This window comes from Gobius niger (assembly GCF_951799975.1).
Source record: "Gobius niger genome assembly, chromosome: 2".
NCBI classification, from domain to species: Eukaryota; Metazoa; Chordata; class Actinopteri; order Gobiiformes; family Gobiidae; genus Gobius; species Gobius niger.
The window spans coordinates 21,936,680-21,960,401 of NC_136853.1; the positions used below are offsets into that span (position 1 = coordinate 21,936,680).

The following is a 23,722-nucleotide window of genomic DNA, read 5'->3' on the forward strand; positions in this document are numbered from 1 at the left end:
ATGTACATGAGTAATTTGAGCAGTAGATAAAAATACAAATTTGGACAAAATGGTTCTAATTTAGATTCATTCTCTTGCTCAAATTTATTGTCTTGTGAACAATAAACTATAATTTTACATTTGAACCCTGACCATAGAGCATGTTTCATCATTACAATACATACAAGTATGCATCTGTGGCATCGGTCAGATACAATTTGATAAAAGCTAATCACACACACGCACGCACAGACAGTTCCTGATCATAAATACAATCAATCTCATTTACACATCGTTGGATATTACTGTTATATATCTTAAATGGAGTTTGATCCTGAAATCTGGAAATTAGAAGACCATCCTTTCATCCTTTCACCCTTTCACATTTCACAAAAAGAAACTTTAACATTTAAATAAATATCTCAAAGAAGCATTGCCTAATAATTTGTCATCTTCTGTCTTGGCAAAAAAAAAAAAAAAATCCTAATTGAAAGCAGATTGTTGCCATAACTCTTTCTGATTCACTGTGACCTCTCCAGTTACCAGGAATTAAAATTATAGCTCAACACACTCATTTTAAGGATTGGGGCCGGCAGACTAAATATAATGTTAAAATCTTCAGTACAACCGTCTCTCTGGATGTGAAGCCCTTCAAGTCCAGTTAAAATCACACCAATGACAAGAACAGGTGGATTTTCAACTGTTTGCATTGACAAAGACCACAATTGCAGTTATGCTTCTTCACTGCAGAGAAATATTTCTTAAACAGAGAAAGCAGGTCAGTCCATGTGCTTCGATAACTTCAAGCAAGAATTCACTTTATCCAACAGTTTTAGGTCTCATTGGAGAATTACTTCATCACTGGGTACTGCCGCTGACCCCCCAAGCGCCCAGAACGTACTCCACCCCCAGATGGGACACTTGGCTGTAAAAAAAAATAAATAAATAAATAAAATCCCACTGATACAAAAATATTGCAATTTGTGTAAGACATACATAGGGTACTTACTTGCGTAAACTGTGCAGGGTTATAAAAAGGAACACCGCCCGTGGGCACAGCTCCGGGAGGAGGATGACCCTAAGCAGAGCAAGTCATTATTATTCATACCCAATTAATTTAAGGGCAAAAATGACAAACAAAATGTGTGTAGGTAATGACAACAAAACAAACTGAGGCAGCATTCAAAACTACTGCTGTGCTAGTTAGTAAACAGCCATGCAAGCATTATACAGCCCAGTTTAGTGATGCAGTGTGTGCTAAGGGTAATCCAAGAACTGCTTATTACTCATTCACAAAGATACATCTCAAAAAATTAAATAACGTAAAAAGCATATTTTCTACCCCAAAAAAATCTCTTCAAAAAGTGAAACACAGGTACAGTTGTGCTCAAAAGTTTACATACCCTGAATCTTTCATTCTTTTTTTGTGCCATTTTTCAGAGATTATGAACGATAACAGAAACACTTTTTTTCACTCGTAGTCAGTGGTTGTGCGAAGCCATTTATGGTCAAACAACTGGAGTTTGCCCTTTTAAATCATAATGAAAACTGAAACTGTCAAAATAACCCTGATCAAAAGTTTACATACCCCAGTTTGTAATACTGCAGTATTTCCCCCTTTAACACACTGAGTGCCAAAAACGGAAAAACTCATTTTATATATTATTTTACGAAACTAGACACTCTAATACACCCTATGTGTGATTTTGGTAGCTCTGTGATGAACAGAAGTGAAATAAATGACGATCAAAAACTCATCAAAGTCATGATCTGGACATTTCAAATATATTATTGCGTTTTTCTATAGCCTTTATTTCCTCGTATGGTAAAACTGGCCATTCTTTTTGGTAAAAGCCCCCCGTTCCTGTAAATTACTGGAGCGTCTTGCGTGAACTGCATGTTTGAGATATCCCCACAGTGGCTCAATGATACTGAGGTCAGGAGACTGAGACGGCCACTCCAGAACCTTCACTTTATTCTGCTGTGGCCAATCAGAGGCACGTCCAAGTGCAGCTTCCAGGCTGATAAGTGCAACCTTTCCTCCAGTATTCTTGAATAATATGCTGCATTCATCCTGAAATCTATTTTGACCAGTTCCCTGAAGCTCACACATCCCCAAAACATCAGTGATCCAGCTCCATGTTTCACTGTAGAAATGGTGCACCGTTCATCACAGGCCTGTTGACTCCTCCAAATGTAACATTTTGGGTTGTGGCCTTAAGGTTCAATTTTGGTGTCATCATTCCAAATGACTTTGTTTCAGAAATGTTGAGGCCTGTCTCTGTGCCTTTGGTATAGTTAAGCGGATACATTGTGGCATTTGCCAAGTAATGGCTTTCTTCTGGCAACTTGGTCTCTCTCTCTAAAACCAAAAAGTCAGGTTCAAATTCTAGGAGTAATCACGGACTCAGACCTGAACTTAAACAGCCACATCAAAGTAATAACATCAGCAGCTTTTTACCATCTGAAAAACATCACTAAGATCAGAGGAATAGTGTCAAAATCAGATTGAGAGAGACTTCATATCAACTAGACCTCAAAAAAGGTTGAAAAACACTGGGTTAGACAACTGTAGCAGCTGCTCACTGTCAGAGCTGCAGTACATCCAGTCCTGACCAGAACCAGGAAATACGACCATATTAGTCCAGTGCTCCGGTCTCTGCACTGGCTTCCTGTCACTCAGAGAATAGAATTTAAAACAGCTCTGCTTATGTTTAAGTCTGTTCATGGTTTAACACCAAAGTACATCTCTGACATGTTAGAGCCGTATGAACCATCTCGGGCCCTGAGAATTTCAGGGAGGGGTCTCCTGGTGGTTCCCAGAGTCAGGACTAAACACGGTGAGGCTTCGTTTCAGTTTCATGAAGCTAAAATCTGGAACAGTCTTCATGAGGATGTGAGACAAGCCTCAACTGAAAGCCTCAGCTGAAAACGGTTCTATTTACCCATGCATATGACAACTCAAGTATTATATCTGCACTCTTGCCTTTTACTGTAATTGATTAATTTTATGTTGATGTTTTTATTGATTTTATCGGTTTTCTTGTAATTTTCTTTTCATCTGTGAAGCACTTTGAATTGCCTTTGTATGAATTGTGCTCTACAAATAAACTTGCCTTGGTCATGCAGCCCATTTTTCAAGTGCCTCCTTATTGTGCATCTCAAGTGTCCTGGATTTCAGATGAAGTTATCTCGGTTTCTTTTTTCATCCACAATTTTCCTGCCAGTTGTTAGTGAAACTTTTGTTGGTCGACCTAACCGTGTTTTGTTTCAAAATAATCCTGCATTTTTCACTATAGTTTGAACACGGCTGATTGATACTCTCAGTACTTTGGATATCTTTATTTTTAACCCTTTCCCATTTTATGCAGTTCAACTACCTTTTCTTGCAGATCTGACAATTCTTTTGCTTTCCTCATGACTTGTGTCTTTTTATCCAGTGCTGCACTGGTGTTTCTGTCAGGAGTCCAAAAACTCACTGACCTTTTATACAAACACAATCATTACAAACACAGGTCACAGGTGAGGATGTTTACCTTTTACTTGTGCGCATGTTATCAGGCCAAGATCACCAGGGTATGTAAACTTTTGATCAGGGTCATTCTAGTTTATTTTTTCATTATGACTAATAAAGAGTAAACTCAGTGATTATGTGAAGCCATTTATGGTCAAACAACTAACTATGAGTGAAGAAAAAAAATGTTTGCGTCATTATTCACATTCTCTGGGGAAAAAAGGTAAAAATATACATAATTCTGGCAGGGTATGTAAACTTTTGAGCATAACTGTATTTGTACTTTAAATACAAAGAATAAAACATCGTAAGCAGTGTTTTCTCAAAGTTCTGTAGCATAAATTATACTGAAGGCAAATGACAATCGGTATTCACAAAATAACAATACTACACAGGACAATTAAATGTATTCACAAAAAGTCATTTAGGTCATCTGTAGTATATATTTACTAAGTTTGGACTTGGACAGTGCGGCGTGTGCTGGAGGAAAAACCTGGATAGATGATCTTTTTGTTAAAGGGGCTAGATGCAAGTTAACCATTATATACTCACTACTGCCACCTCAGGTCATACGTGTAACTGCACCTTCTATATTAAGCGAGTGCATGAAGGCAATTCGGACCCGAAGTGACTCCTTTTTTGAGTGACAGTGCAGGATTTTAGAGGCAGTTGTGGTGAACAGGTCTGAGCTCATTCTACACATTAGGACATTGTTGGAACATTTAGGGGGAGGAAATTAGATAATTATTATAATCAAGGAGATAATTTTTACCATTTTTAAACTCTGTATAGTCCCTTTAAATAACATGACCGTTTACCCAATGTGTGGGACTTAAAACCATGTAGACAGTGCTGGGTCCTGCTGGAGAGCTGAAGAAAGCTTAATGTCCTCTGAGTATAGTCTCTTAATGCGACGTTTCACTTTGTCCTTCAGAAAACACCGTGAAAGCACAGTGGCCTATTTAAGTCCATGTTAATGGCTCTGCTTGGGAAAGCTCTCACACAGTTGGGGACATGTTTTGATTTGTCTTTAGTTATTCTACACTGTATTCTATTCATATATCTCCATATATATCTTTCTTTGTGTATAACCATGTCATGGGAACTTGAGCAGACTTTACTTTACAAAACCTTTCAGTTTAGAGTTCACCTGAGACACAATGAGCTTATAATATCCACTATATTCCCACATTATTCTAATTTTGTGAACATAACATGACAGCAGCAGACGCAACGCAATCGTAGCGGCCAATAAACGGCACATGGATGATCGTAAACCACACCTCTCCTATGAGAAAATGAATTGGTGGTCTCCAGACTAAATAGCACTTGTGATTTTAGTCTGGGGTTAGCCAGGCTACTTTTCTTCAGTATAATTTAATAGGTTCCTAAGTTCCTTATGGTAAACACGGAATAAAACTTCCCGAGCAGCGTTTTCTCTAAGTACAAATACCGGTGTTTCGCTTTTTGAATAGAATTTCTTAAAAGAATTAGAAAACTAAATCAATTTTTATTTAGAGATGTACCTGTATGTCTGTGTGCACTCCCAACTTCCAACAATAAAACAAAACTGGACTTTTAAAACAAACAAACAAACATACATCACTCCCCATCTATGGAAATTCCTCATGTTTTTTTGACCGCCACAGCAGGCTCGATTCCTAGACGGGGCCTTTCTGTTTGGAGTTTGCATGTTCTCTCCATGTCTGTGTAGGTTTCCTCCGGGTGTTCCGGTTTGCCCGACCACTAAAAACCATGTACAGTCATGGATGAAGGGTGGTGGTCAGAGGCTCCATACACCACCGTGTATGGAGTGAGTGTTAATGTTAAATACGATTCGGATTCTCATTAAACATTTTGCATCTTGTGGTCCAGAAAATGCTTTCATGGACCCAATATCCTCTGCTTTCTACCCTGACAGTCTGCTCATACAGTCTATGGCTCATACTCCCTGCGCCCTCTACAGCAGGCGGGGAGAGAGAGCGCGGGACGCTCACGACACTCACCAGGGTGTGATTAAAGGGATATTTCAGGATTTTTGACATAGGGCCCAATTTTCTAGTTATGAAACGTGTTGTTGATTTCTGAGAGATATATAGATATATAGAGATATATATATACATATATATATATATACATACTTTATCCATGCAGTCCTTATATTTGAAGAGTTTAGTGGTGCTAGGCTAGTGCATGTCTATGGTAACTAGTAGCCTACATTAAAAAAAGTCTGACCCAAGCACAGTGCACCTGAGGCAAATCACTTATAACACCAAACTACATATAAATGTCTGTTGACTGAATCATTTTTTAAGTATAACCATTTTTCATTTAAAAAAAACGTATATTTGAGCAGCATCAGCTTCCTGGTTGTAAGCTACGCAGTGGCGGAGTGATCTGCTCGGTTACCGGATCTACAGTAGTTTGTTTACCTGCGGCCGCATTACCACACGTGGAGTTTACGAAGGAGCTTTCTACAAATCAGATATGGCAACGTTTGGACGACACCATGATTTTGAAGAGGTTTTTAATGCAGGCTACTAGTTACCATAGACATGTGCTAGCCTAGTACTAGCCTAGCACCACTAAACTCTTCAAATATCCCTTTAAAGCAAAGGCTTTCTTTTCCTGACAACTCAAATATTGCTGCCTCTTGCAAATTTGCATCTTGTTGTTAGTTTAAGGCAACTTTTAAGCACTTTTTTTGGACAGAATTAAACCTGTGGGCCATACAGACCTATAATGCATACTTTTTAATGGTTGCAGGCCGGGCGAGTTGAAAACATACAAGTTGTGTTACGCGGCGGCTGATGGGCTGAAAAAACCCACGCACCAATAAATAAAGGCCACATCCATATCCAAAACCAGCAAAGAGGAAGTTCCCCAGATGGAGAGTGAAAAGTTGGCATTTCGTTCTAGTTGATATGCTTTATTGTTAAAAGTTTGCATTAACCTGAGACTGAGAAGTAACATAATTTCAGAATGGCTTATATACATTGTGCAAAGTTAGTCATGCTGGCAATGGCAGGAGGATGTGGGACATGGTGTGGAGAGGACAGGCTGCAAACATTTAGGTGCAAATGACAAAGCATGCTTTTATACGTGTTTTGTTAGGAACAAGCAGGGTTGACAATATATATGGCATATCTACGACACAGCTTAAAGTACCTGGTTTAAATGCTGACTCACTTCACGTGATAAAGAACTCATTGAGCTAGAACGTGACAGCTAAAGAGACCGTGAAAGAAACAAATAGCAGACAAAACCTGTATTAGCAATTTGTCATGCATTTAACATTGCTCCTTCTACCAGCCACTTAGACATGAACTTTAGTGGGAAAGTGGGAAATTAAAAAAATTATTTAGAACATGTTGAGTTAAAAGCATGCAATCCCAAAATCGCTGTAACACTGTATCATAAATGAACCACACACCATTACATGAAAAGCTGCAGGTATCTTTAATGGCAGGATGAAGCGAGCATGATAAAAAAGGCGGTTAACTGTAGGGCCTTACCTCTCCAGATGTAGAGCTATCGTGGACAGAAGGCATCTCTGGAGCAGGAGGGACCAATGTAGGATTATACATCTAAATATTAAAAATTATACGAGAACAAAACATGTGTAAGTACAAGTGCTACAACGACAACTAATGCATTGAGAAATTAAAGCCACAATTGAAAGTGGAGACCTGGGGACTAGTACTGGCATTGGGTGAACTTTGCTCTTGAGCGCCCCCTTCACTGCCTTCGAGAGGTTGCTGATCGTCAGGAGCTACAAGTGATGAAATGTACACGTAAATAATGTAAATCAAAATATATAACACACTTTTGTTTATGCAGTATACAGACCGGAACTAGGCACAAACAGATTGGTGGGCATGGTCATTGGGGCAAGTGGCGCAAAGATGTCTGCAGGGGCTGGAGCGAGACCACCGGACACAGCAGCAGTTCTGCTGGGATTCAAGACGTCCACATATCTGCTCTTTGTGCCTGATATAACGGACAAAAAAATAAACTTTGGCATAAGCAATTATTTCTTGAGCAACACCGGAGACAAATGGTCATACCTGCTTTCCGGGAGAACATGTTTACAGGAGGACCACCACTGGGAGGAGACATAGATGGAGGACCAGGCATTGAAGACATATTTGGGAAACCAGGAGGAGGAGGTGGAGGAGGTTTGTACTGAAAACCATAGTTTAAAAAGTACAATCAATATACTGATCAGTCAATGATGAGATCTGTGTATTGATATGATATCATAGAACAGATTGATAATACGGACCTCTTCTTCAGGCTCGTTCAAATCAACCCATTTTTGCTTTTTCTCATCCCACACAATCTGACAATACAAATTATTACATAAATGATCAAAATGTGACTTATATTCAGTTCAGTATTTCCCAGCACTAACTTACAGATTTATTTTTGTCATCAGGCAGATGAGCTTCATTTTTCCCCTTCCTATAAAGCCAGTCTAGCCAGCCACGACTGCCATTCTATGAAAAAAAGAAAATGGTGGGGGACTCAGCATGTTGTGTATTAACATATATAAACTGCTCAAATAAATGAAACGCATACCTTTTTGGGTGAGTCTCTTTTAGCTTTCTTCTCCTCTTTCCTTGGCTGTTCAGGAATAGGTGGTGGTGGAGGGGAAGCCTGCTTGATTACAGAGCAGCTCCTTTCTCTACCTCCAGAATGAGTAGATGATTCTGAAGTTGTGCGTGATCTCCGTCCTGGTACCTGAGAAGTACCACACAACAAAAGCAAAGTAAGTGGTCTGTCAGTCTGAACTTACTTATCCGTCTGTGCATATCATTAAACAATAAACATGACAAAAATCTATCATTAACTCACCATAGGCATCGAAGACTGAGAAGTAGTTCTTGATCTTCTTCCAGGACCCTGCTTAAAAAATAATATATATAAATCTGTAAACATTTCTAGATAAAATGATACAACTTTATTGTCAATGAAGGATCATAAATATATACCATGTATGCCATTTGGTCATAAAAGTCCATCTGAGGAGTCAATGAGCTTCTTGGAGGAGAGGAGGATATTGGTTGCCCTGTGTGAACCTCTGGTGGCGCCTGCAGCTGCTCAACGGGAGGGGCATGTGCAGGAGAGGGAGGCATCAGCACTGATGGTGGTGGCATCTGAGGGCTGATGTGATGAGGCACTTGGCTGACCTGCGGGGGGGGCCCTGGTGGCTGAATGGGGCCTGCATACATATCGACTTGTTCGGGCTGAGGCTGAAATGGTGGAGGGGCATATCCAGGGTCTTGTTGGGGATAGCCAGGGAAGGGCATGTGACCTTGTGGTCCAGCAGGTGGTACAGGGTAAAACTGCGGTACTTCATTGGGTGCCAACAGCTGAGGTTGCACCATATTGTCTTGTAGAATGGATGTAGGGGCTGGAAGAAAGCAGGGGGACTTTTTTTTTTCTTTACTTAATCAGGTAAATGTGCAAATGCACAATACTCACCTGGAGGCATAAGCTGAACACCCTGAGATGGAGGACCAGGCAATAGGGAGCTCATTAAAGGGTTGTCTGGTGTATCTCCATCCAACTCTCTTGGCATGCTGTAAGGTTCTGGAGGACTGGGTTCATCCAAGTCAGAGCTTGGGCTGCTGCAATCATACTGTGCCGGTGTAGACCTGTCTGCATTGTAGGTTATTATTCCAGTCTAAAGTACCAAAACAAACAGAATATCATGAGCGTCTGTCAGCGATGCAGAGGGTGAACCTGCTTTAATCTGTGATAAGATGGGCCAGAAGCAGAGTACATCTGCTTTTATTGCTCGTGTTTGTCTATTGTCATGAGCCCAGCATTATCTTTATGGTAAATGGTCTCAACTTATATAGCGCTTTTCCACCTACATTAGGCACTCAAAGCGCTTTACAGCAAGGATCCCCATTCATACTCTCATTCATACACCAATGTACGCAGACACTGGGGCAATGTGGGTGAAGTGTCTTGCCCAAAGACACAACGACAATGTGCACTTTCAGGAGGTGGGATTTGAACCCCCGACCTTCTGATCATGAGACGACTCGCTCTACCATCTGTGCCACTGTTTATCTGTGCCGAAAGTAACGAGTATCACCGCTGGATTAGAGATCAGGAAATGGGCATCAACATCTATGAACCAGGACAAAGGAGCGTACACCTTATCACATGCCAGGGAAAATCCAAGTAAGCTGCCTGACGCTTCTGAGGAAAAACACACTCTGCTTTACTAAAGTAACCATCTTTAAAAATGTGATGTTTGTTTCTGGTCCTTCTCTTGGTCACATATTCATATAAGCTACACTAAACTGAAGCATCTCTTTGATGAGCTCTTAGAAACTGATCCAATCAATACTCGATAAGTTCAACTTACTGAATGGACACAGGGGGTGGGGTTTGCTTATGTTAGACTGTTCTTTGCACCGTTTTACATTATTAACTATTCAAACATGCAATACCTTCATCTGTCCATCCAACTGTCGGAGATGAATTAGCCATTCTGGCTCTCTGAACAGCTCCTGTTCTGGCTTTTCTTTCAATTGAGGATCAAAAAATCTTAGTTTCTCAGACATCTGAAAACAATACAAACATGTTTTTAGGTTGTTTAGGACCTGATCCGGTGATAGTTTATATCACTGCAAAGGTACCTGTATCAGCTGGTTGATAAATATAAGAGAATAGTAGGAGGGCTGCATGAGGACAGCTTTTGAGATAACTTCACAGTAGTGGAAAGCCTGTCCACTCAGGCCTGCTTCAGCCAAACGGCAAGCATAGATCAACTTGTACACCTAGAGGTAAAGAGCAAAAGTGCTACATTAAAAACAGAGTAAAAGAGGTTCTAGTCTCATTAAGAGGCTCCAGGCCTCTGAACCAACTTACTGAGTTGATCTGTATATTTATAAAGGTTATTTATTTATGTTCAAACTAAGTTAACTTCACCAAGTACCTGGAAATTGGGCAGTGAACAGGAATGTGAACCCAGCGACTGGGCATACTCATAGGCCTCAGTCCTTTGAATGGCTTCATTTGAAGCAAACTGGTAAAACGAAACACTGTAAAAAATATAAACACATACAATTATTGTCACTGTGCATTTTAACATTGTTAGTACATTGGTATGAGCCACTTTCCCTCACCTATGGTTGGAACCAATAAGAACCATCTTTGTACTCTTCTTCGTATAAACCCCAAGACCAACTTGTGCCATTAAATAGCAGAAGTGAGCAGCGTCAACAAGTCCTTTTGATGCTGGTACAAGACAAAAGCAGATATATGATATGCAAGAATATTGCATTTTATATCGACATCAGTGTTATAGTCCTACCAAGTGTGTCACCCATGGTGGCAATAGTGCGAGTGTCAAGGTCCAGTGTATGGGTGAGGTTTGATAAAACCATAGCCAGATGAGGGCGCCAGTCTCCCCATTTCTCTTCTCCACAACACTAAATAAATCGGACTTTTCTTCAGAAAACAAGACCACATGGACATTGATGTGTGTATAATGCAGAAAGTATTTACAGTAGCTGAGGCCGGCATCCTGCCGGACATGAGCTGGTACACCGTCTGCAGTGGGTCATTAATGGGAAGGCTGTTGGCAAATCTAAGAAGTAAAATAAACAAATGTTAAAAATAAAATAATTCACGCGTTTAACAACATATTAAATATTTTATTTACCGAGTCATTACACGTGCATGTGTTCGACTGTCCATTTTACTGGCCAACAGTAAAGCATGGCCCCAAAGACCACTTTTCATCGCTGCTTCAAGTGCATCCTAAAACAGATTAATTTTCATTATACATGTTTATTTATATATTTTTTAAATGGGACACAAGTAGACATGTTTTCTTACTTTTTTACGCCCAAACAGTAACAGTTCCCTGAAGCGCTCCGTCTCTTTGCCCACATTTTCAGGAACTGTCATGAACGTGTCTGAAAGAAGAGACAGTGGACCTGCTCCTGGCTCTTCCTCAGCTCGGGACAGAGGCTCATTGTTGAAATCAATTAAATTGGCTTCATTTGGACTCTTTCCGGGAAGCCACACAGAGCGATGCTCTTTTAACAATAAATCAGCTATGTCTGTGCCCACGACAGTCTACAACAAAATATAGAAAACATGTTATTGTCAATATTTCATTCACAACGGTTTTACTTTATAATTAGCACATATGACTTACTCCATTTTGTCTACAAAGCAGCACAATAAAGTCCCACAGAAGGCGAGCAGAGTCCCTGTCTAAAAGGCTGTTGTCACGTGAACACTCCAGAGCCTTGTTCTGTGAGAACTTTATCACATCCACTTTATGAGTGTCCTCCCTTAGAGATTAAAGAAAATAATTTTAAGACTGTTGGATTGTGTTCAACAAGTCTTAAATGATAAAAGATTTAAATAAAACACTAATGAGAGCGTTAAACTTACTTAATAAGAGGCCCAGGAAAGGCTCGTAGCTCTGCTTGAGCTGATGTATCCTGCAGCATTGTCTAAACAAGTGTATAAACCATTTTAACAAACAAATCATGCCAATAAGCAAGTGGGCCACACAGTCTAATAGGACATGGCATTACCTCCAAGTTATGAATATCCACAAGTGCAGGTTGTCCAGCTGAGGGGAGATTGGGAAGTATTTGTACCATATGTCCACCAGGTCCAAAACGAGCACAGCGGTGGGGCATAGTGAACTTTTCAGGCGTTACTGGACGAGGAGGAGCTGTTAATGAAACAAACTAGTTAGGCTACACATTTCTAAAATGACAAAAAAACAAAAACATTTCCATACGCTGCTCAGGGGCTATCCAAGTGGTGTCCGTCGTATACTCAGAAGTATATGGGTACTGGCTGTAATTCTGAGAAGCGTCAGTCTGGGGTGGATATTGTCCATATGAATAGTCAACAGCCAAAGTAGATGATGTGTTGTCATAAACAGCAGATACCAGGTCAGGTTGGCTTCTATATACCTGACTCTGAGAAACAGAGCAAAAAAAATATCAGGAATAAAGCAGTGTATAAACATTTCAATCAAATTAAGTCTTGAGCCCAAACCTGTTGTGAACGTGAACTGAAGCTGCTGCGTCTGCTATGATTACTGTGGACACTGTGGACACTGTGGGCACTGTGTGCTGACTGCTCACTATGGACACTACGCCGGTCAAATTCATCGTTATACGCGTCGCCGCGCCATCGATAATCATCATCAAAACTGGGATCATAGCCAGGATAGTATCGCCACTGGTCATCGTAGCCATTTTTTCTGTAAAGCAAAATTATGTTTGAAACACAGAAACATAAAAAAATATAGCCGCAAAGCAGCGATTATCGGCCCTCGCCGACCGCCCTGCCCAAAGCAAGGGGCCGCTTCACGCCCTTTTGTCTCCCACAATCTAAAATTACGGTATTGCTACTGCCTTTATGTTTGTTTGTTTGTGTCTTAGTCTTAGGATTTTTGGAATACGTTAATGTGCCCTCTTGCCCTCTTGCCACACATTAGCCCAAGAGGGCATTAAAAAAAAAAAAAAATGTTTTTTGGCAATGCTGAGCACTCTGCGCTTAATTTTTGTTGATATTATAGAGAGAAAATTTTGTATGAATTTGTATCACACTATATCTGCAAATTGAAGCTTATTTTTACATTTTACTTGGGGATGAAAATCCACAAAGGTTATCCAAGTACTTTGGATAACCTTTGGTTCCTCACTTCTTTAGATCTTCTTCACCAGGTTTTCCTTGAAGGAGATAGAAAAAGCGCATGTCGCTGAATTATGGAGATTAACATTTTTTCCATCAGAATAAAGTATAACTTAAAGGAATAGGCCACCGTTTTTATATACTAAGATATGTTCTTACCTCACTTTAGTCGAGTTAATATATCCCCGTCTGGTCATTGTCCGCGCGCTCTGCCAGGCAAACGGAGCACATACGCAGCCTCTCCCATATGTGACATAGCTCCGAAAAAGCTCACGATAGAAGCTACCAAGCTCTTCCACGTGTTCCCTATTTAAATAAAGTTACGTGAAGTGTTTTCATGCGAAGTATATTTACACAGAAATGTAACGTGTCGATTTTATAAGCAAATAAAAAGGGGGACTATATTGTGAGGCGTAATGATACGAGGAGTAAAACGTCCGCGCAGTAACTCCTAAAGGTTATTGACGGAAGTGAGCGGGGGAAGTCTTTAGGACTTACTACGCGGACGCTGTGCTCCTCGTATCATTACGCCTCACAATATAGTCCCCCTTTTTATTTGCTTATAAAATCGACACGTTACATTTCTGTGTAAATATACTTCGCATGAAAACACTTCACGTAACTTTATTTAAATAGGGAACACGTGGAAGAGCTTGGTAGCTTCTATCGTGAGCTTTTTCGGAGCTATGTCACATATGGGAGAGGCTGCGTATGTGCTCCGTTTGCGTGACAGAGCGCGCGGACAATGACCAGACGGGGATATATTAACTCGACTAAAGTGAGGTAAGAACATATCTTAGTATATAAAAACGGTGGCCTATTCCTTTAAGACTTTCATTTGGATTGAAATGGTTCAAAATGCACAGGAAGGTGCAGGTGGGAATTGAACCCGGGACCTTCTTGCCGAGAGGCACAAGTGCTAACCACTGCACCACCTGGTGTGCGTGCAAAGTACCTTGGAGGATACATCTGTTGGTTGTAGTAGGCCTCTCTGCCTCGGTAGCCCTCAGCAGACCAGTATGACTGATCATAGTATCCTCTATATCGTGGATCAAAATTTCCGTAATTATATCCTTCAAGCAGACAGACAAAAGAAAAACAACAATATTTACTTATTTATACAGTACTGTATAGCTAACAATTATAACACTTGAGATGTCATGTAATTCGCACCTGCATAATTATACTGGTTTGGGTAGTCTGCATAATAGTCAGGATATGCACTGCGATTTGCTCGGTATTCTTCAGGATAGCCTTGTCTAAAAACATATTTGAGAGGAAAACATTGATTATGACAAAAACCTTCAGTTAAAACAAGGTGGTTATTTCTATACCTTCAGCTCAATGCTAATAATATGGATTCTACAGAAATAATGGATTGTAATAGGTTACACTTATGTGGTTAAGAGCCTATAGTCTAACATTGAGGAGGACAAAACAAAGTGAAAGTGAGATGCAGATGACTCGACTTCGTTCATGGTCAATTTCACAGTAATTCCTGGGTCTATCCACATGATGCAAAAACTGACAAAGTTCAACATTCTCTCAATCAATATAGGATAGTTAAGTAGAGTCACACCTGGATGAGGGACGATCGGAGTACTGACTGGTCCTGGAGCTAGGTCTTTCTGGCTGAGGCTCTCTGTACTGATAGTTAGGATCGCGATATGCCTGAGTGGCTCCATCATACCTCCCATACCAAGGATCCGCACGGTTTCGGTAAGGATCCTCCTAAAAGGTCAATATTCAAGTTGGGTAAATCAATAAATCAATAAAGGGAACAGGAAACGGAAAAAAAAACAAAAAACATACATACTGGATAATATTGTGGCCGAGTATCCCCAGGTGGTGGTGGGACTTGTCCGGGAAGGTAAGATCTGCTGTCCGGGTATTCACCATAGCTACCTGCATAATAGCCTCTGTACCCTGGTGCCCCTACAGGTGGAGGAGCAGCAGTAGGGGGTCCATATCCCTGCTGGCTTCCTTCAGCGGAGGGAGGCTGTGGCGGTCCAGGCGGAGGAAGGGAACCCCCCGTTGGCACTGGGCTAGGTGGGACCGAGCCCTGTGGTCCTTGAGGGTAAACAGCAGAAGCAGCCGAGTCAGAGGCAGGCCCTTGTGTTGGACTTGAATACTGACCGAGTGACGATGGTGCATAAGCTCCAGAAACAGGCGTGGCATTAGTTTGTCTGTGCTGTGAGGCCTGAGGGGCAGTTGATTCTATAGCCTTGTGATCTGGCTGCTGCGGTGTGAGCAGTTCTGGATTACTGGGCGCTACTGGCCTGGAAGAAGATGAGATGCTTGTCTGGACTGATGCATCACCCTCGGCTTTTACACCCTGTTGGGCATCTTTGGTGACCTGTAGGTAAAATCCGTTACTGAACTGTTGAGAATCTTGAAATGAGGATGAATGCCCAGAAGCCAGGTTTTGAGTCTGTGAATGATGCATAGAAAAGTCCAACAGTTCATAATTGTTTGGGGCATTATGATTGGACACGGGAGTCACCACAGAAGCCTGTGAATTAACAGATACTGATGGTTGACTGTCTCCAACTACAGATTGGCTCCTTGAGAGCGGAGGGCAAATAGGCTGTGGTTGAGCAGATACTTCAGAAGCAGCATATTCCGACTTGTCCCTCGTCAAATTGAGGGGGCTCTGGCTAGAGGATAATGCAAACAGTGGGTTTTGATGAGGGGAGTTTGGAGTTTGCTGTGATTGAGAGGCTGTAGACGAAAGCTGACTGCCTGCATGATGTTGGGTACTTGCAGGAATTACATTGTAATTGGACACTGGAGGGGCGATCAAGATAGGTTGATGAAGCGAATCAGAGACGAGAAGAGAAGCATAACCAAGACTTCCTTGAGGGTCAGGGGGTTCAGCCTCACTCACTCTTGGTGGATTCTCAAGGTTTTCCAAGTGGTGATTTGACTCGGACTGGGAGCTTTGTGGGGGATGGACATCTAACGGACCATCTTCTGGGGGCTGTATGACATCACTTGTTGGCTCCCGTAAAGTAGCAAGGACAGTTGGAGCGGCAGGGGCAAGCACTATGTTGGTGCCCAAACTACTTGGATCATTTTGAGCCCAAAGTGTAGTGGCAGGACTCTCACAAGGTCGACTGACCCCATAAGTGCGAGATGAAGGTCGCGAATGAGAGTGAACCACTGGATGTGTTATGTGAGGAACACTTCCAGATGATTCTGTCAATAGGGGAGGTCCAAGGCAGTAAATGTTTTCCATATTATCTGGAGGCTGTTCTAAATTGCCAGCTGTGGAATCAGTACCAGCTTCAACTACCATATTAGCTTTATCCACTTCAACAGCACGCACACCAACACTGTGTGAACGCACAGGTTCAAAAGAACTGTTTGCACTAGCCTGAAATGTGCCAACTGGTTTGGGGGGACTCGGAGTAGGAGGCCAATTATTTTCTGTAATATTGGGTGCAGTCATTTCTCCAGTTGAAGCTGAATCAATCTGCTCAAAATAACCCCCAGTTGCAGATTGACTGAAATCCTCTGTGAGTCGAGGGCTTTCTTGCTGAATAAAAGTGCCTACTACACCCTGGTGGCGCCTTGTACTGGTGCCACTTCCTTGACTCATATTGCTGTAGTTAGAAGAGACACTTGCCGACCTTATTGGTCTAGGAGCAGAATCTGGAGTTTCCAGATTGGGTCCAGTTTCAAATTGGTCTACTGCATGAGTTACTGTAGAAATGGGGCTGGTGGGCATATCAGTAGGCAACACCTCTTGATTAGGAACACACTCAAAGTTCTCCACATGGTCATACAGGGGCTCAGCAGGTTTCTGGGTAGCCCCATCATTCACATAAGGCATCTGTGGAGGTGGTTGTAAAGGCGTTCCATGAAAATCAAAGACCACACCTGCGTGACCACTGTGCAGCTGAGAACTGACAGGATGGTTGGTGAGGTGAGGAAAGGAATCAGAGACACCATTTGCTGCCTTATTTGCATCCCCTGTAAGAGTCTCCACATTTTCCACATCATCTTTAAAAAACATTGACAATGCACCGCACTCCTGTGGAAGAGCATGTGGGACAGGGGCAGAAACAGGCCTAGAACCAGTACTGGAGGCACTGAGAGGTGCAGAATCAGAGGTGTGTTGCACTTCACCAATGACGGATCCCATCTGGTGGTAACCGGAATCCAGCGGAGAGAGGTTGGTGCTCTGGGTGGTGCTCTGGCTGAAGTAGTTAAGCATTGGGGGTTGCGTGTTAGGCTGCTGTGGTGTATTTGATTCAATGTACTGAGCTCTTCCTTGATGTTGCAGAAGAGCCTGACTGGAAGATTGTCCAGACTGAGTAGGACTATGGGTGTTGTGATGTGGTGATTGTGTATGGGAAGGAAACATCTGGGAACTTTGCTGCATGCTCATAGGTTGTGTTGGTGGGCCACTAGTTGGTTGAAAATAGTTTTGAACTGATGGAGGACGACTTCCATGATCTGGCGCCCACTGTGATGGGGCAGAAAGAGGAGGCACTGGCTGATGAGACAAAGGAAAAAGAGGGGGCGGTCTGTGGTGCTCTTGATTATTAGCGGTCTGGTTAGGTGCCGGCGCCGAGGCCTCATGGGCTGGTTCACTGGCCATGGATAGGATCTGTTCTCTTGAATTGAAATAACTTTGTTCTGCATAAGCAGTGGGGCCTTGAGCAGCAAAGGCACCTGCAGGTGCTGTATTAGAAGGATTAAACAGTGTTATTCCATGCTGGGAGGGTGCAGTAGAACCCGCTGAACTAGAAGGTATATCCTGCAGTGATTGTGGAGGCTGACCAGATCCAGTTTGAGAATAAAAGTTACTAGGGGGAATTGACATTGGAGGCGGATTGCTGTTGGGAACTGTGGGGAAACCACCAGCAGCCATTGGAGTAGGTGCTCTGACAAAGGCAAAAGGATCAGTCATTGGCTGGGTAGCTGAGGAGACTGCTGATGTCTGCTTATGAGGCCGGGTTCTACGAAACATGTTCGCGCCACCAGGAGGGGGTCCACTGGATGCTCCAGGTGGCCCGCTCCGAGGAGGAGGCTGCATAGCTGCAAAAGCCAACAGGCCTGACTACAATGGAATGAAACCAAAGTCAGCTCACCTGTGTAAGGAAAGAAATGGAAAGGGTGGTAAGAAATATATTCACATTCTGGGATGGCAACCATCACCTGATTGAATTTTGATCAAGCTTATTGTTGCATCTAGTGCCAATTTGTTCTCAGTGTAGCATTTAGGAGACAGTGTGTAAATAAAGTGTGCTACACAAACACAAGTGGATTAGATTTGATGTTAGCATTAAGAACTAAATGAGCAAATGCATTATTGCATATATAGACATTAAGAGTTAATCAGAGGTGCAATGCATAAACGCGTTTTGTTTAATGCCTGAAAGAATACCTTATCTGTATCAAATCTTCAATAATGACAACAGGAATTAGACTGACGACGAATATGCCAACAAACATATCAAACTCTACTTAACAGATATGACAAAGACAGCAGAGCATTTAGCCAGCTTTAGTGTTCACATAATAGACTGTAGGCTCTCAGAGACCGTCAACATTCTGACATCTCTCCAATACAACAGTTTAGGCAAAGTCTTCCTTGTGTGCTAACATTAGCATAGCGAGTACACTGTCACTGGCCCATTACTTGATAGCATAATAAAGTGACTTATCCGGTGGATCACGTTACATAGAACTTCATTAGGTTTCACATACGTTGAAGACAAATGTTTTGGCTGAAGGTAATTCCAAATATTGATGGCCAAACTATTTGTGGGGTTATTGAGTAACTTAGCTACAAACTGAAATCATGCGCCACAAAACACACCTAACGCTAGCGATTGTGTCAAGCTGGTCAAGGCAACCGCTTTACTGACTAATATCAAGAAAACAATGACCACTATCTTTGTCAATATTGGACTCTAGGAACTGGCAACGGAGAGTTACAAGGTCGCTGGGTGGTAGTCGCTGTTTTAACTTTGATCGGTGCCTTGTTTAGTTAGCATTAGCATGGCAGCTCAGTGGAGCACGGTAGGAGCTCAGTTAAGTCGCGGAAGGTTTAGGGGCAGGCTTCTTGTTTGATACATTACAACACTTCTCCTACTAAAAGATTTCGATATATTCTGTGGAGCATTCTTACCAACTGAATGAAATGTGTTATTATTGAGGGCGTACTTACAACTGTCCAGCGCAAGGATCCTGATACACAGAAACCATCTTCAGTGAACACAACACAACCTACGGCTACGTGTACAAGCGGCGTCACAGGCCAAACACCGCCGCGTCACGCGAGCCGGATCTGGGCGGGCCGAAACAATCCATTTATCCGTATTAATAAATATAAGAGAATTTACACTTCAAAAAAAACTTGAAAAACAAAACAAGTAAATAAGGAAACTGGCCTACACTTGGATTATTCTCTGAACTATGTCTCCATCTTGGCCATGAATGTCTAGAAGTAAACAGGGATATTTCTCCATCGGCTTAAAAGACTGCTCCGCACGGATCTGACCACTAGATGGCACTAAAGTGTTGTCTGTGTTATTATTATTACTAAAGGTTATTATTATATCAGGCTACATGAAGGTGCTATTAAAGCCGTTGTATTCATTAATTCATTAATTCATTAATTCATTGTGAAATTAATGTAAAGCCACAACGCGTGACATTCCATCCAATAAATAGCCAAGTACATGTATTGTATATTTGATTAATTTTGATTTATTCATTATTAATTAATTATTATTGTTATAACAGACCTAAAAAATAAAATAAAATAAAAAGTAGAAGAAAAGAAAATAGATGAATAAAAAATAGATGAATAAAAAAGTAAAGGCAGTCAAATATGAGATCCAAATGGATTTTTTTGATCAACGGCTAAAATAAAAAAATTGAGGAACATGTTTAGTATTGTCAACAGTACAGAATCCAAAATGTTACGCAGTGTACCTTTAATTGATATATTGATTTATTATTGTTATTATTATAATGAATCAATATTTTAAATCTATGAACTAGGAGATTTACTTATGCCACAATCCATACAAACAATGCACATGTGCGTGCATTTGAAATAGTTTTTTAATCCACAATTGGTGGTCTATTATTAAAACCTCTAATTAGGAACAAGCGTAGCCAACATTTTAGTAGTTTTATGCAGTATTTATACATAAATATAATGCAAATCAATGTAAAAGTATTTAAGTATTCAGAATACAAAGCTCATATTGGACAAAGTAATGGAATATGTTACAGAATACGTTATAAGGCAGGTACTCTGTAAATACAACTACAAAGTATTTTCCCCAACACTGGCCACACCTGACCTAGACATCAATCAATCAATCAATCAATCAATCAATCAATCAATCAATCAATCAATCAATCAATCAATCAATCAATCAATCAATCAATCAATCAATCAATCAATCAATCAATCAATCAATCAATCAATCAATCAATCAATCAATCAATCAATCAATCAATCAATCAAAATTAACATATATATGATACAAAAACAAATAGGAAATAAAACATCATGTTAGAGCAGAGATTTCAGCTCTATATTTGATTTGATTTTCCTTCATGTACTTGGCCTTTAGTGCAGCTGTAACAGTAAGTAATGCAGCCCCATTGAGAATGATGCTGTGGGCCATTCCAGCAACAATATAGAAATCCTACTTTTTAAAATTGTTAACACAGGCCTGAGAAGCGCAATAAGTGTTTTTATTTTTATTGTTATCATCATTTGAGTGTTTGAAGAAGGTGGTTGTGCAGTTTTCTGGAACGTACGTGAAACTATCGATTGTTGTCTTTATAGTGGACGTTCTGAGTGAACCATTGTGGCTGTTATTGATGTTGAAATGTGATCGGTGAGAGAGTTGGTCCAGTGGTTGATGTGTGTTGATGGTTTTTATTTCCATTTAACACGAATAATTCTCTTGGCGATGGCTCAAGAGGTTAGTATATTATTTGGGAATTTGAGTGGAGATTCCCAAATGATTTCCACTCATAATTATTTGGGAATTTCCACAAATAATTGGAAATTCCCGGGCAGAAAGGGATTCTGCAGCTCAGGATATCAGAGAGTTTTTGTGTGATTACCAGAAAGTCTGTACTGTTGAACATACATGTCCATATCTCTGACTCCCATAGTGCATTGGGAACATCCGTGTCTGTGAAGCCAGTCTTGTGTTTGTGTTGGGTGGAAGATTTTGTATTGCAAAGTTATGCTTATTGGTGAGCAATCAGAATAACTTTGTCTCTATTGATCAGAATACAACATTATTTAATTATCCCTCAACAACGTTTCATCCCTTATCCCTGTGTAATGACCACACATTTTAACACAACATGACTATTCACGTTATCATACAGATAATACAGATATCATACATGTCAACATATTAAAAGATAACGGTGAAGTGAATAAAGTATTTTGCCTCTAGACATGAAGTGGAAGACATCACCTTTCAGTTAATATAAGAGTGAGTTTCAGTTCTTTTCTCATGGGAGACCTATGAGAACACAGGAGAGATAAATAAAGATTTTAAGATCGATTGTTTCCCAGTCTTCATAGAGAGGAGTCTGAGGGTGCAGAGCAGCAGTGTAGACGTCACATCTGTTGCTGCTACTCCCTTGGGGACTAGGAGCATGGGAACTTTTAGTAGCTTGTAGGCGGTTCAAAGTGCTGTTAATTTGTCAATTAATTTAAAGGTGCACTATGGAACTTTTTATGTAAAAAAAATAATAACAATTTAAAATAAAGTGCATGTTTGACCTTTCAGTGACCCAGTGGCTGTATTGGTGGTCAGCTTAGAGCCTTTACTTTCCATCACGGTGACCCCATGATGCTTCAGGTTCAGGACCAATTATATTTGAGGTTTTTTTTAGGGATTCTCGTATAGGTTTTCTGAATGGAACACGTAAGTTACCATGGAGACGTTTCAATCAGCTGTGAAAACTAAAAATTGATGCTAGAGTGTCCTAGAGGCCCCCGGGAAATAAAGGCGCTATGCTACCCACCCCCAAAGCCACTGAAAGATCAAATATCCACGAATAACAGCTTTTTTTTTTTACATAAAAGGTTGCATAGTTAATGAACAGAGTTATAATTAACAAACTCAAACTTCTGCTCTGGGGAAATATATGTGGTGTATGCAGGAGTAGTACATACAGTTAGTACACCTCTTTGACAGTCAGAAAATGAGTTTGTACACCCCGAGGTGTCCAGTAGCCAGTTTAATAAGCCATTTCACAGAGGTCAGTCCTTTCTCTGTGGCGTCAGCTGGGTTGTCCAATTCACCCTTCTCACCCTTTCTCACCCATGCTCCCCCTTGGCATGTGTTCAAACCAGCGTTGTTTACTGGACAGAGCATTTAAGAGGGGTTAGCATTTCACCATGGCAGCTGTTGGCACCATGTGCCTACCCCCAGGCGGCTGGCCGACAGCACGCAGGCCACCGCTTCACACACCCTATAGCATCCCCTTAGGACCTTCCCCTCCTTCTTTATACCCTTCCTTTGGCCTTGGTCAAAGCTACCAGAAGCTTTAACTATCAAATTCCCACTTTTGGCGTCTCTGGCCACATGAAATCATAGAGATACTTAGAGTTATCTTGTGTCGCATGCATCTGGTGAGACTTGGTTCATTCTTGAGAGCCGGTGTGATGTCTGCCGTCTGTCATTGTCAAATTAAAGGCTCATGTCCAGCATTTCCCATGTCTCCCTTAACTTGATTTGCCTGACAACTGTAACAACCACCAGTTTGGGTTTCAGGGTCATGTTAAATTTGACAGTTGTTGCAACCATAAACTTAGTAACACAAGAATTGTAAGTAGGTTTAGTTCGAAAAAAATACATAAAAAGGATCTTTTATTGAAAATAACCTTTTACATTTTCTGTAAGCATATATGTCTTTCTTGTACTATTGTGGGTAGCCTTGTTTATCCACGGTGCCCTGTAGACAAGCGAAGTCAGCGCGACAGTTGTCGATGCCCCATCCATACCATTTTGATGGAAAGTGATACCACAGACAGCTGATGTGACTTCTGTCACTCCTGAGGTTAATTTGGAACATTATAGCATTAACTTTACCCTGCACTGATTACGATTATAACATGTCATCATGAGAATCTCAGCCCCATGCAGATCTCAACATGTACACACACACACACGCACACACACACACACACACACACACACACACACACACACACACACACACACACACACACACACACACACACACACACACACACACACACACACACACACACACACACACACACACACACACACACACACACACACACAGTCCCCTTCTCAAGGCCACAGACAGACTCTTGAAGCTGTCTTTTGCCACACAGTCATGTGGTGCCCACACATACTGCAATTATTATTGCTGCATGGCCGGACACCGCCTGCATTCATCTTCACCCCATCCATGCACTCAGGATGTATGGGGTTACAGTACTGACACCACTTAAAGAAGTCAAAATGGACCATATCTAACACCTTAAATTAACATCAGTAA

General features: G+C 41.2%; 1 protein-coding gene across 2 annotated transcripts; it reads right to left on the reverse strand.

Annotated features, from left to right (window-relative positions):
* Positions 1-105: 105 nt before the first annotated feature.
* Positions 106-19,475, reverse strand: sec16a (SEC16 homolog A, endoplasmic reticulum export factor). Of its 2 annotated transcripts, XM_079552290.1 has the most exons (31): positions 19,368-19,475; positions 15,003-18,285; positions 14,766-14,917; positions 14,360-14,445; positions 14,142-14,259; positions 12,545-12,752; positions 12,282-12,465; positions 12,070-12,212; positions 11,924-11,985; positions 11,682-11,820; positions 11,357-11,599; positions 11,181-11,278; positions 11,024-11,105; positions 10,830-10,947; positions 10,642-10,753; positions 10,452-10,557; positions 10,153-10,293; positions 9,964-10,077; positions 8,981-9,182; positions 8,488-8,909; positions 8,351-8,398; positions 8,075-8,236; positions 7,912-7,992; positions 7,779-7,835; positions 7,561-7,678; positions 7,343-7,483; positions 7,183-7,265; positions 7,009-7,080; positions 6,662-6,721; positions 989-1,057; positions 106-904 (listed from the first exon to the last, which is right to left on the reverse strand). In XM_079552290.1, exons 2-31 carry the CDS (start codon positions 18,228-18,230, stop codon positions 830-832), a joined length of 6,924 nt encoding a protein of 2,307 aa, XP_079408416.1. In that variant the 5' UTR covers positions 18,231-18,285; positions 19,368-19,475; the 3' UTR covers positions 106-829. The 2 variants fall into 2 exon arrangements, with proteins under 2 accessions (XP_079408416.1, XP_079408417.1); XM_079552291.1 differs by lacking the exon at positions 6,662-6,721.
* Positions 19,476-23,722: the final 4,247 nt, after the last annotated feature.